The sequence below is a fragment of the Eschrichtius robustus genome, chromosome 2 (genome assembly GCF_028021215.1).
Source record: "Eschrichtius robustus isolate mEscRob2 chromosome 2, mEscRob2.pri, whole genome shotgun sequence".
NCBI classification, from domain to species: domain Eukaryota; kingdom Metazoa; phylum Chordata; class Mammalia; order Artiodactyla; family Eschrichtiidae; genus Eschrichtius; species Eschrichtius robustus.
Window position 1 is genome coordinate 152,205,659 of NC_090825.1, and position 13,734 is coordinate 152,219,392.

General features: G+C 39.0%; 1 protein-coding gene and 1 long non-coding RNA gene across 2 annotated transcripts in view; one reads left to right on the forward strand and one right to left on the reverse strand.

The window, feature by feature from the left end:
- Positions 1 to 13,734, forward strand: part of LOC137759769 (ELKS/Rab6-interacting/CAST family member 1-like) — a 186,402-nt gene that overhangs the window by 78,798 nt on the left and 93,870 nt on the right. Inside the window, 1 exon segment of the mRNA XM_068536384.1 lies at positions 11,386 to 11,460. Within this exon segment, the coding sequence (XP_068392485.1) occupies positions 11,386 to 11,460 (75 nt within the window).
- LOC137759771 (uncharacterized) overlaps positions 4,658 to 13,734 on the reverse strand; it is a 118,456-nt gene continuing 109,379 nt past the window's right edge. Inside the window, exons 3-4 of the long non-coding RNA XR_011073148.1 lie at positions 7,902 to 8,194; positions 4,658 to 5,364 (exon numbers count right to left, since the gene is read on the reverse strand). This is a non-coding gene — a long non-coding RNA (uncharacterized lncRNA). The remainder of the gene's footprint in view (positions 5,365 to 7,901; positions 8,195 to 13,734) is intronic.

Here is a 13,734-nt window from a genome sequence, read left to right on the forward strand (position 1 = left end):
TGATTTGCTGTCTTGTATGTGATGACATTGGCTGGCATGTATACTGGTTTAATACCTTTCTGGGGTTTTTTTTCCCCCTCCTGATTTCTGTAGACTCATTTTGTTGCTAGAGGGGCACAGAATTTTCTTGATTTGTTCCTCATCTATTGATTTGTTCACAGAGACACACACAACAAAACCAGAATTAAAGTAGCTAACTACTGCTCAATTTTAAAATATTAATAATTGAAAGTAAGCGATTCCCTCAGTTTCGGTGTGCTTATAAAGTCCTAGGCAGCAGTAATGGATGTTTGCCCTGTGGTTTCCATGGAAACTGTTGCCTTGCTGTAAAAGATAGGTGATAAAAATTATTTGCTGCCCTGGAGGCACAGCTAGAGGGAATGATACAGAGGTATGCTGTCACTTATTTTTAGAGAGGAAACTCAGACTTTAGCTGACCACTGTGTCTACTGATAATTTTTCACTTTTCTATGTAATGCTTCATTTTAAGAAAGCTTAAGTGAAGAATTCATCTTACATTGAATTAAAAAAAAATGACAGCTCTACTTCTCTATATGAGGTCAGAGTCTTCAGATAATTTTCACATTTGGATAGGGGGAAAAAAAATCTCAGAACTATTTTAGTGCCAGCCTGAATAATCCCTTTTTAAATGAAGGGTGAGGAAGGCGGTTAAAAGCAGCAAAACAGCGACTTCCCCTGATGATGGCGACGGTCTGTATCTGCTCTCTGCAATATGGTAGCCACTGGCTGCGTGTGACTGTTGAGCAGTTGAAATGTGGTTAGTGTGACTGAGGAACTGAAATTTAAATTTCATTTAAATATAACTAATTTAAAATTAAATTCAGTTAATCAAATTTAAATTTAAGTGCCTCTGTGTAGGTAGTGGCTACTGTATTAGGTAGTGCAGCGATGCATAATGCATGATGCGGGTAATGTTACCCGCTTTTCTTAATAATTTGTCTTGAACATCTTTCTTTGTCAGTACATGTAGAGTTTTGTAATTTCAGTTGAATTTATAATGTTCTGTTGCATTTATTTATACTTCTTACTGTTGAAAATTTAGACTACTGTTAATTTTTCATTATTATAAAACTGTGCTGCACTGAATATCCCTAACCATATATCCTTGTGCATTAATTTTTTTCTTTAGCATAAATTTCCAGAAATGAATTTGCTCAGGGTGTGTACGTTTTCAAAACTCTGAATATCAGTCTTGTCTCCCAGAGTGATTGGACCAGTTTATCCTCCCAGAAGCATATACTGTATTTTTACGGTTAATCTGCAGCTATGTGCGTTACAATCTTCAAATTACTGGACTGTATTGTTTTAGAAAATTTTCTATCAACTACTGTGTTGTAGGCACCATCCTGAGTTTCTTTCATTTTACTTTCAAGAGTTTATATTTTAATGAGGTAACCTGGAGCCTGGCCATAGAACATTGTAAGAGAAGGTGTAATCATCTCAGATAGCATGCAGCATGAAAACCCTACCAGCATCGTGATGAACTTTGAATGTTACGTTTTTACTCCTTCTGTTCTGAATATTTCAACCTGTGCCCATTTATTTTTGAGTTTTGGAGTTAATAAATAGTGAATAGTTAAGGATTATGGAAAGCCACAGCGTTATTCTGGCAGAGAACAACCAGCAATATGGTGAATTTGAACAAGTAGTAGGAAAAAACATGAATTTAAGACTAATTTTGAAGTAACAAGCTCTACAAATATTAAGTCCCACTTCTGAACATAATGTGGAAAGAAATATAGGCCTCGTTAGTTGTATCAATACACAATTCCAGTTGCCATTAGTAATGTAGCGTCATCTTACAGGAAACACAGTCCTATGGATTAAAATTATTTAAGAGCAAGTAGAAGTGATTGCTTCAGGAACACATGTTTAGAATGCTGGTTCTCCTTTCTTTTTCTCCTACTTGCCTTCAAGACTTAGCTCAAATTTCAGTTCTTCTGTGAAGTCTTCCTTGTGCAGCTCTATACATATATGTAGATGAGCCAGTAATATTATAGTATACTTCCATGTGTGTTTCTTCATTGTTCACTTAATTTTTTGTACCAAGGATGTAGATATATATATATATATATGAAATTTTATCTTGTCAGTGTCTTAACAAATGCACAGTGGGTACTCAAGAAATGTTGGTTGAATAAGTTGAAATGTAGGGAAAGAAGTTTAAGCCTGGAGCTTACAGAAAGAAGGATAGCTTTTCCAATTCTTTTTTCTCCAGTGTGACCACTGGATACTAAAACCTAACGAAGGTTAGAAAACAAACTAAAACCCCAAACCAGTTTTGCTTATGAGTTTAGGTATAGAAGTTGTAAATAAGATATTGGCAGATAAAATCAGCATTATGATAAAAGGATAATATTCTGACCAAAAGGAGTTTATTCTAGGAATCCAGAATGGCTCAATATGTCATTCACAGTTAAAATTTGTAATAGGTGAAAGGAAAAGATAACCTCGTAGTGTTTGATAGCTATCTCAAAGACGTGAGATAAAATGTTAGACACTTTGAAAACTAAACCAAATGAACTAAAAATAAGAATGGAATGATACCTTTATAGCATGATTTAAATAAAACAACTCAGTAAATATGTATTATAAACATATTTTAAACTAGTAGCCAGAATTGTGCTTACTCTGACGTATACTAAGACGCACCCATTAAAGTTAGGGAGAGGCAAAGATACTGTTCATCAGTATTTACATTATTCTGGAAGTGTTAGGCAGTGCTGTTAGATAAGGAAAATGGAATAAATAATGTCAGTAACGGTAATGGAAAGGATAGGGCTAAATTTTCATTACAATGTAGATGGGAACATTAATATAAAGATGCTGCTTTCCCCCAACTCTGTGAATTTAGTGTAATCCCAATAGGAATATTCTTGACACGTGCCCAAATGATGTTGCAGTTTCTTTGCAAGGAGAACAGTGCGGGAACACTTGTTTAAGCAGCTCATGATATATGTGTTTTAAACCCAGTGATATTAAAATCTGTGGTACTGGCACAGTAATAGATAGCTAGATTGATGAGACAGAATAGAACCCAGAAATAATATAGTTTTAAGCATATGATACATGTTTGGGAATAATCGCCATCTACTTGGAAAACAGTACATAGTTACATCAAATTAAGTTCTAGATGAAATAAAGAGCTACTTGTTAAAAAATAAAAACACTAGAAGAGAATGTAAGAAAAAGGTTTTAATACAATCTTGAGACAGGAAAGAATCTTTTATTGCCATAGCAAGAGGCTTAAACAATTAAATTTGTGTATGTTAGAAAATACAGGTAACAGAGGCTAAAATGGTAATTTGGAGTAAAGCTTTGTAACATGTGGCTTGACTGTTTCGTTTCCAGAGTGACAAGGTGCTAGAGGCACTCGGCACAGCCTTTCTTTGCTCATTACTCAACAAACATCCATTGAGCTTCTAGAATGTATGTGACCCTGGGATACACGCTGGGTATACATTTTTCCTGTCAGAACACATGGTCTGTGCCCTCCTAGAACTTAAAAATCTGGTGAGAGACAATAAACATAATTATGAGAGGAAATAAATTAGTTGAGTCTAATTATGTTGGGAGAGGGGATAAACAGGGTAAGCATCTTTGAGGAGGTGCCCTTTAAGGGAGATCTGAAGAAAGTTGAAACAGTCTTGCTGAGCATTTGGGTAAAATCATTTCATGAAGAAGGTTAACAGTTTCAAAGGCGGGATGAGAAGTTTTCAGGAGACAGCAAGGAGACTAGAGGACAAAAGCATATTGTCTAAGGGGAAAACAGGCATGAGATGAGAGGTTGAAGAGGTAGCCAGGGCCAGAGTCATTCATTGCATTCATCAGATATTTATTGGGCACTAACCCATGTGCAGAGCACAAGGAAATATAGTAGCAGTGAACAAAACAAAAATCCATGCCCTCTAGGAGACAAAGCACTTGCCTTCAGGATCCCTGCAGGTAATGCAACAATTTTATTCAAAGTGCAAGAGAAAACTGCACCGATGTTTAATCAAGGGAGTGATCTAGTTTAGCTTTTAAAATCTACTCTGGCTGTGTTGAGAATAAATGGGGGAGGGAAAATTACGAGTGAACAAGGAAGTCTGATAAAGAACAACTCTAGGTTGGGTGAGTGGTGACTTGAAATGGCTATTGTGCATTATATCACTAGTGTGTCAAGAAAGGCAGAAAGAATTGAGAGCTGGCAACACTGGGATATCCATAGGTTTTATTATTATTGGATTATTGTCCATCTTTTTAAAAAGCAGGTTTTCATCAGTTCCAAGACTCATAGTTTTCCCCATCTCAACAGTATGAAATTGAGTTAATAAGTCTTATCCTTGATGGCATCTTAAAATCTCTGTCAGCAAGGCCACAGTCCTGCTTGATTTGTTTGCCTGTGTACTCACAAACAGTTAACAGCTGCTCATTTTAGTCAATGTTGTGAGTATTGTTGCTATTTCTCATGTTAACTTTAGTTGTTGTTCAGTATGTCTTCAGTAATATTATGCTGTGAACCAGCATTGAAACAGTTATTGGTACGGAGAAAGTTATAAAACAGTTCAAAATGATATATGATTAAACTTTATGGTTAAATAAGTAAAAAAGGGTCTTGCAATCAGTATAAAATAAAAATTCTGAATGATAGAAGCTTGGGTCATGGTTTATTTGGAGGCATTTCCTTCTTTTCTTTCCAGCACATTAAACAGTGGTTTACCTTACAATCAGTGGCATCTTAGATTTGATGAAATACAGTAACATTAAAATGGCATTCATATCCAGGAACATTTGTGATTAGTTTTCCATTTTGTTTATGAACATGATTCTGGAGATAGCAGGTAAATAATTCCCCCAAATAAAAGCCAAAGAAGAAAAACAAAAATTAAATTAAGCATTGTATTTTCTGTTTGTACTGAAATTACATTGTTACGTGACTTATTGTTAGATTTTGTATTGTTTACTGGAGTGCCTTTCCTTTGATGGATAGAAGCGTGAAGACATCTATTGGACACATACTGAACTACAGTCAAGACGTGGTTAGTGCCTGGGGCCAGGCATATGGAGTTTTAACAGGCTTTACAGGTGATTCCGTGATACACCAAAGTTTGGTTCTCAGTCTGTTGGCAGAACATACCTGAATTGGCTATGGAATTTTTGGATTGGCTATCCATATGCATACCAAGCATTGTCTATAGGCTGAATAAATATTTCAGTTCTATATGTGCTCCTGTTTTTTTGAAATGTAGATCCTATTGTGATGAATAAAATACTAATTTGTTGGGAATTCCCTGGCGGTCCAGTCGTTAGGATTCCGTGCTTCCACTGCAGGGGCCACGGGTTCGATTCCTGGTCGGGGAACTAAGATCCGCATGATGCACGACATGGCCAGAAAAAAAAAAAAAAAAAAAATTAAAATACTAATTTGTTTTAAAACATTTACACGTATGTTAACTTTGGTCTCTATAATATTTTAGTCAACAAACCTTGTTTAGTGCAACTGCTCTCATGTTAAGATTTGCAGCAGTGTTTGAGGTTTAAAAGCCCTACTCTTAATCTACAGATTCAATGCAATCCCTATCAAACTACCACTGGCATTTTTCACAGAACTAGAACAAAAAATTTCACAATTTGTATGGAAACACAAAAGACCCCGAATAGCCAAAGCAATCTTGAGAATGGAAAACGGAGCTGGAGGAATCAGGCTCCCTGACTTCAGACAATACTACAAAGCTACAGTAATCAAGACAGTATGGTACTGGCACAAAAACAGAGATATAGATCAATGGAACAGGATAGAAAGCCCAGAGATAAACCCACGCACATATGGTCACCTTATCTTTGATAAAGGAGGCAAGAATATACAGTGGAGAAAAGACAGCCTCTTCAGTAAGTGGTGCTGGGAAAACTGGACAGGTACATGTAAAAGAATGAAATTAGAACACTGCCTAACACTATACACAAAAATAAACTCAAAATGGATTAAAGACCTAAATATAAGGCCAGACACTATCAAACTCTTAGAGGAAAACATAGGCAGAACACTCTGTGACATAAATCACAGCAAGATCCTTTTTGACCCAGCTCCTAGAGAAATGGAAATAAAAAGAAAAATAAACAAATGGGACCTAATGAAACTTAAAAGCTTTTGCACAGCAAAGGAAACCATAAACAAGATGAGACGACAACCCTCAGAATGGGAGAAAATATTTGCAAATGAAGCAACTGACAAAGGATTAAACTCCAAAATTTACAAGCAGCTCATGCAGCTCAATATCAAAAAAACAAACAACCCAATCCAAAACTGGGCAGAAGACCTAAATAGACATTTCTCCAAAGAAGATATACAGATTGCCAGCAAACACATGAAAGAATGCTCAACATCATTAATCATTAGAGAAATGCAAATCAAAACTACAATGAGATATCATCTCACACCAGTCAGAATGGCCATCATCAAAAAATCTACAAACGATAAATGCTGGAGGGGGTGTGGAGAAAAGGGAACCCTCTTGCACTGTTGGTGGGAATGTAAATTGATACAGCCACTATGGAGCACAGTATGGAGGTTCCTTAAAAAACTAAAAATAGAACTACCGTACAACCCAGCAATCCCACTACTGGGCATATACCCTGAGGAAGCCATAATTCAAAAAGAGTCATGTACCAAAATGTTCATTGCAGCTCTATTTACAATAGCCAGGACATGGAAGCAACCTAAGTGTCCATCAACAGATGAATGGATAAAGAAGATGTGGCACATATATACAGTGGAATATTACTCAGCCATAAAAAGAAATGAAATTGAGTTATTTGTCGTGAGGTGGATGGACCTAGAGTCTGTCATACAGAGTGAAGTAAGTCATAAAGAGAAAAACAAATACCGTATGCTAACATATATATGGAATCTAAGGGGAAAAAAAAAAAGGTCATGAAGAACCTAGGGGCAAGACGGGAATAAAGACACAGACCTACTAGAGAATGGACTTGAGGATATGGGGAGGGGGAAGGGTAAGCTGTGACAAAGTGAGAGAGTGGCATGGACATATATACACTGCCAAACGTAAAATAGATAGCTAGTGGGAAGCAGCCGCATAGCACAGGGAGATCAGCTCGGTGCTTTGTGACCACCTAGAGAGGTGGGATAGGGAGGGTGGGAGGGAGGGAGACGCAAGAGGGAAGAGATATGGGAACATACGTATATGTATAACTGATTCACTTTGTTATAAAGCAGAAACTAACACACCATTATAAAGCAATTATACGCCAATAAAGATGTTAAAAAAAAAAAGATGTCAGATATGGGGATATATGTATATGTATAGCTGATTCACTTTGTTATAAAGCAGAAACTAACACCATTGTAAAGCAATTATACTCCAATAAAGATGTTAAAAAAAAAAAGATGTCAGATATGGGGATATATGTATATGTATAGCTGATTCACTTTGTTATAAAGCAGAAACTAACACACCATTGTAAAGCAATTATACTCCAATAAAGATGTTAAAAAAAAAAAAGTGTCAGATATGGGGATATATGTATATGTATAGCTGATTCACTTTGTTATAAAGCAGAAACTAACACACCATTGTAAAGCAATTATACTCCAATAAAGATGTTTAAAAAAAAAAAAAAAAGCCCTATTCTTTAACTAGGTTCTAGGCTAGGAATTTTGGCTCTACCATGTCTGAGGAATGCCCATCTGTATCTTTGGCAGTTGTCAGGTAAGAGCAGAGGAGGTTAGAGGGAAGAAAAGAGAAATAAACATATATAGAAAAAAAAATACAAACCTTGGACAAAGAGTAGGAAGAATTAAAAAAGAAAAAAGGTCCCTAGTTAGTTTTCCCTTTCCTAGTGATTTTGGAAAGTGTGAACAGTTGCATCGCATAACTTACTGGTTCAGGTTATCCTTCCTCATCTTTTTTTTTTTGTTGTGTCATTTGTACCTCATTTCCATTTTGACAGGAAGATATGTTTTCTCAGAAGCATGCCGTTACTTGAGATGGTAAAGGGTCAAAGTGCAGTGCTGTCTGACAACAGCGGAGTTGAGGTACAGGAGGAGTAGTGAGGGTTCCTTCTTCACTTCTCCGTGTGGAGTACAGTAAGCCCAGAACTTGTGTGGAGGATTGAAATCTGCTGAAGGGACGTCTACCCTTGAACCAAGGGTGCTGGAGGCTAAAACCTGAAACTTGAAAGAAAGAAATTTCAGACATAAGTACTACTTCTCAGTCACAAATGCTCCTTTCTCTCAGTTGTGTAAGTAAATGTTGACTTACTTTTAAAAAGAAAGAAACTACTAACAACGGAGAAATTTTGTTCCTAACTTGTTTGTTTTCTTTCTCTAGTCATTATTCTTTATTAAATCAGTGAGAGGAACTGAACACATTTTCTACCGTGTACCACAGTTGACAGTATAACAAGATCCAGATAATTCTACCTGTATGAATCTCTGGGCTTTCTTTAATTTGTGTAGAGTGAAAATTTTCAGGCTAAAAAGAGCGAAATAAAGCAAGCACTAGCACATTCGACTTCTTACATTTGTCTGAATGGTACATTCTTTTTTATTCCCAGAGTCCTCTCCCTTTATTAACAGTGCAGGAGTCAGAGGCTCCATGTGCTCTCTGGGAAAGGGGAGTTGGTCAGCCCACTGACTGCAGGATGTATTCATAATGAGCTTTAATGCACAGGCCTTTGAATGGAGATCTGTTACGACTGATAGGTTTTACAAGATCTTAACAGGAAAGCTTTATGCCTGCAAATGGTTTAAAGTGCACCCTAGTTCCTTAGCAGAGGAGGATTTTTTTTTATTCAAATGGATTTCTTTCCTTATATATTGCTGATATGCTTGCTAGAGTTTAAAGTGAAATTGTAATAGTTTCACTGTAAAGCATTTGGAAATTTCCCTAATATCTGTGCGCCCAATTTATCACCTGTTTACAGTGTAGGGAGTAGATTCAGTGTGGACAGACTGGAGGCTGGGGGGTAACTGATGAGTTTGTTGTTTTAATGCAGGTGAGAGGTGATTATGGCCTGAACTAATGTGTTCAGATTTTGTCCTGGATTAATGTGTTCTGCATTTGACTGTCTTAATGAAGTGTTTTATCTTGCAGGGGTTAATTGTGGATTAACTCGATCCTTAACAAGACTTGCTTTTACACTCTGTTGGCTCTAGTCTAGGTAGCCTTCCCTCTAGGGCTAGACTGTCTCTACTCCTAAGACGTGACCTTTCTGGTGTCTCTGCTGAGTGCCTCTGATGTTCTCTCCACTCTGGCTCTTTGGAGCTTGAATTCTTCCCAGCCCCATGTGAGTTCAGGTAGTTGCTCAACTCATAGCTCTCTGGTAGTTGTTCTTTGACACTGTGGAGTCTTTCCCTGTACATGCAGGCTTAGTATTTGGTCAAAGACTCCAGGGGACCCCTGTCAGATCAGACACTGCTGCTTTTCTGGCTAGCTTCTTCCTCTGTGTCATTCTGCTCTGCACATTTCTCCTGTCTTTGGGACTCTTACCCACTGATCTGTCTTCTGAGCTCTGCGGGACTGCTGTTTTCTGTTTGGTCTTCTCTCCCTGCATCACATATTGGATAGCAAGTCCGGACCATAACCTTGTTAGTTTCTCTTCTCTCAAGGATCATACTCCTGTGCTGCTTGTTTTCCAGCATCTGAAAACAGTTGCTTTATGCATTTTTGTCTAATTTTAACATAGTTTATGACAGGAGGGCTAGTCTTTTATCTGTTATGATCAGATTGTGTGGACCTTGTAGAGGGTGAGAAGTAAATAGGAAACTCGTTGAAGGATTGAAAACAGACTATTGCCGTGATTTGTTGATGCTTTATCTAGAGTACACCATTGCTTTCTTTAAAATGGACAGAGGAAATGAAAGGAAACTTAACTCGAGGCTGTTGTAGTAATCTAGGCTTAAACTAGGCTGGAAATGGAGTGAAATGATAAATTCAAGAAATCTTTTGAAGCTGGAACAATTAGGACCTGCTCTAGAAGGTGGTAGGAAGTGAAGATGTGGGAGGAATGAAAGGAGACACTGTGCTGTTTGGCTTGAACCACCGGGAGGGTAATGCCATTTAAGGAGATGGGCAAGACTCATCAGTCTTCAGAGGAGGGGCTAGGTTAAAGAGGAGAAAATGACGAGTTTTGTTTTGGATGAAATAAGTTTGAGTGACCTAGTAAGCATCTATATACATGTCAAATGGGCAGAGCAGAGGGCAGGGCTAGAATTTCACCAGCACTGTTCAGATGGAAAATATCCATCTGTATTCTCTGCCATCACTAGGGGCTGTACCAGGGTACTCTGGAAGTACTGGCTGACTCAGAGACATTCCCAGAATCTGACAAGAAAATAGCCTGAGGAGGTCTGGTAACTTCAGGGTGATCCTTGAAGACCCTAACTGTGATATTCTGCCATCTCCTTCCTTCCTTTCTGATCCTGAACGCACTGACATTTGGATTGAAAAAAATAGCTATGTTTTTCTGCCATTTGCTACCTGTAGACTGTTTAGGAAACTTGTTCAGCAGTCTTACCTTCTTTTTTTTTCTGATTGTAGCCCCTCTGGAGAGAGATTTCCATCGCAGGTAGCCCGGTGGTTGTTGCTCTGGGGGAGGATGCTATCTATGCAAAGGAGGTTGTCAACACAAATGCTTTCAGTTGTTTTGTGCAGTGCGGACTGTGGCTACTTTGATTCCTCCTTTTTCTTTTTTTTTAAATAAATTTATTTCTTTTTGGCTGTGTTGGGTCTTCGTTGCAGTGCGCGGGCTTCTCATCGCGGTGGCCTTTCTTGTTGCGGAGCACGGGCTCTAGGCGCGCGGGCCTCAGTAGTTGTGGCTCATGGGCTCTAGAGCGCAGGCTCACTAGTTGTGGCACACGGGCTTAGTTGCTGTGCGGCACGTGGGATCTTCCCGGACCAGGGCTCGAACCCGTGTCCCCTGCATCGGCAGGCGGATTCCTAACCACCGCGCCACCAGGGAAGTCCTGATTTCTCCTTTTAAAAAGGGACTATTTCTAATCCCCTTTTTGGATTGTTTGGAGTTCTGATAATATGTCTTGGAGTCCTGTGGAAGAGTGACACACAACCTGGGGATGTGCCGGAGCTTCACCTCTTGTGGTGGCTGGGGTCTGTGTGACTTACCGTGTATAACCAGGTGTGCAGAGACGGGGACCCGCCTGTACCCCTTAGCCTGAATGCAGTCTGTGTGCTCCCTGGTCCACAGGGAAAGGTCAGGAAGACAGAAAGTGGATCAGAGTGTCTTACAAGGCCGGGGTAGTCATCTTTGCATGTAACTACTACTCCCTTGCCTCTCCACTCCCCTGTTGAAAAAATGAGAGTGAAAAGGAGGACACGTACTCTCTTTTTTGCTTCTCTTGTATAGGAGATGCATCGGAGATTTGAGAATGCCCCCGATTCTGCCAAAACTAAAGCTCTGCAAACTGTTATCGAAATGAAGGTGAGAGCTTCCTAAGGAATCTTATGTGTCATTTCACACTTTAATGTGTGAGTTTAAGAAAGTGGTATGTAATAATAGTTCACTCATTTTGTAGACTGAGAAGAAATAGTAAGACTTAATGAAAATGACACATTAAAAGAACTTCAGTTTCGTTTCCTCTTGTCCAGCATTTCTTGGAGTCAGCTGTTCTCAAACCTTTTGGTATCAGGGCCCCTTATTCTCTTAAAATGACTCATTTCATTTGTTTTTAAGAAAATGTCCGCCAAATACCAAGTTTGTGTGTCAGTTCTTCTCTCGAGTTAAGAATAGGGTTCCGTGAAAAAAGTACCTGATTGGGCTTGCGGCTCACAGAGCACCCAGTGCTGTCCTGGGAGCAGCGTCACACCCAGGTGCAGCAGCCGGGCCTGGCCCCTTCCTGTGTCGTCACACAGCATGGTACAGAGATACACACTCAAGGGCTGAGCATATGAAAAGTCACCAGGGACATTCCTAAGTGAGCCAGTGTTTTAAAAATGTTCTTTCTTATTTTTCTTTTTTGTCTGCGAGTGCTGACACTGAAGAATACACTGACGGCTAGCACGGTTTGGCGCTGTTGTCCAGAGGCACGAGCGCTTTTGCCTGTCCTTTATACCTTTAGTGCACGTGTTAACACAGTGGAAAAGGCACATAAAGTCATAGTATTATTATGAAAATAGTTTTGACTTCTCAAAAGGGCTAGGAGGCACCCCCAGGCTTTCACGGACTATACTTTGAAAACTTCTGCTTTAAGTTACTGAGTAGTTAGAGATCTTTAGGCTGAACGTTACGGTGATTGGTGACTAAGCGCTTGCCTTCTGTGTTAAATTCCCTGGATTCAAAACCTGGCTTTATTTAACCAGTTGTATGACATAGAACAAGTAACCTAACCTCTCCATACCTTAATTTCTTTATTGATAAATGGTGATAACAATAGTACCTATCCCATGGGTTCTTTTGTGGTTTAAATTAGTTAAAACAAGTAAAACACTTTCAACAGGACCTGGCACATAGTAAACATTCAGTCAGTGTTAGCTGCTATGCTATTATTATTTTTATTAACAACATATTCCTTCTTGCAAGAGCTAGAAGACTCTTACAGATAGGGACCCCTCCCTCTCCCCCTCCTTCCCTCTCTGTCTCTTTTTTTAACTTCTTTGTATCCCCTAAAAAATTTGACACGGTGTTTTGCATCATGTGCCTTCATTTAATATTTGTTGATGTGGCAAGAGTCTTTAGTTTTTGGTATATAAATAGTTTTATGTAAATAGATGCTTCTCAAGTACAGTTATCAGAATGGTTCTCTTAATTTAGAAGATTTCCTCTTAAAACTTTGTTTTTATTGTTGTATACATCTTTGTTCTCACTGGGGAAAGGGTTTACCAAACAAATACCAAATTAGTGGATTCTGGGTTCTTTATAGTTAGACAATTCATAGTCTTGAACATAATCTCGTAAACAGCCTCTAGAAAGGTGTAATTACATATTCACATTTCCCACAAGTTTATTGGTACATGTTATTTCCTGATCCCTGTTGGAACCTAAAAACACACGAGTGTACCTGTGTTCACAGAATTATTTTGCTTGCCTTTTGATGGCACAGGGAAGTGTACTGGTTTTAACTGGCAATAGATCTATTTTAAGTCATGTTAACCTCCAGCCATTCTGCTAAGAAGCAAGAGACTGAGATTCTGGTGGCCCAGTGGGGTCAGGTGGATGTTATGTTGAAATTGAAGATGCAATAGCTGAGATGCTGAGAGTGTGGCATGAGCTTGAGAGGATCATGAAGACCTAGACTGGTCTTTGGGGGAAATGGGAAAGGAGGTGATGGTGGACAATAAAAGAGCCCAGCTGTCTTCAAGGTGATGTAATATTCTTTTCTCTCTCCTCCTCCTCTCCCTCCTCCTTTCTCCCACTTTCTTCCCTCTGCTTCCTTCTCCCTTCTCTAACTTCTTCTTTTCCCTTTAGCAGTGGAGGAGCAGGGAGGAATTACTGGACTGCTGTAGGGTTAGAGTTTTGCTGGGTAGATATGGCAGAATTACTGGGATGCAAGTGAATTGAGGGTGGAGGTGAAGGAGTAGTTGGGATGATGAGTCCAGGAATGTAGCCTGGATAGGAAGGAAGAGAATTCAGAATGGATGGACAGGTTGGGAGAAAATGTAGAAGTTAGGGGGGTGGAGGACTCTGTGAGATACAAGAGCAGCAGTTAATGTGAGTGACGGTGTGTCAGGCCTGGGAGGAGAGGCCTGGGTGATGTGG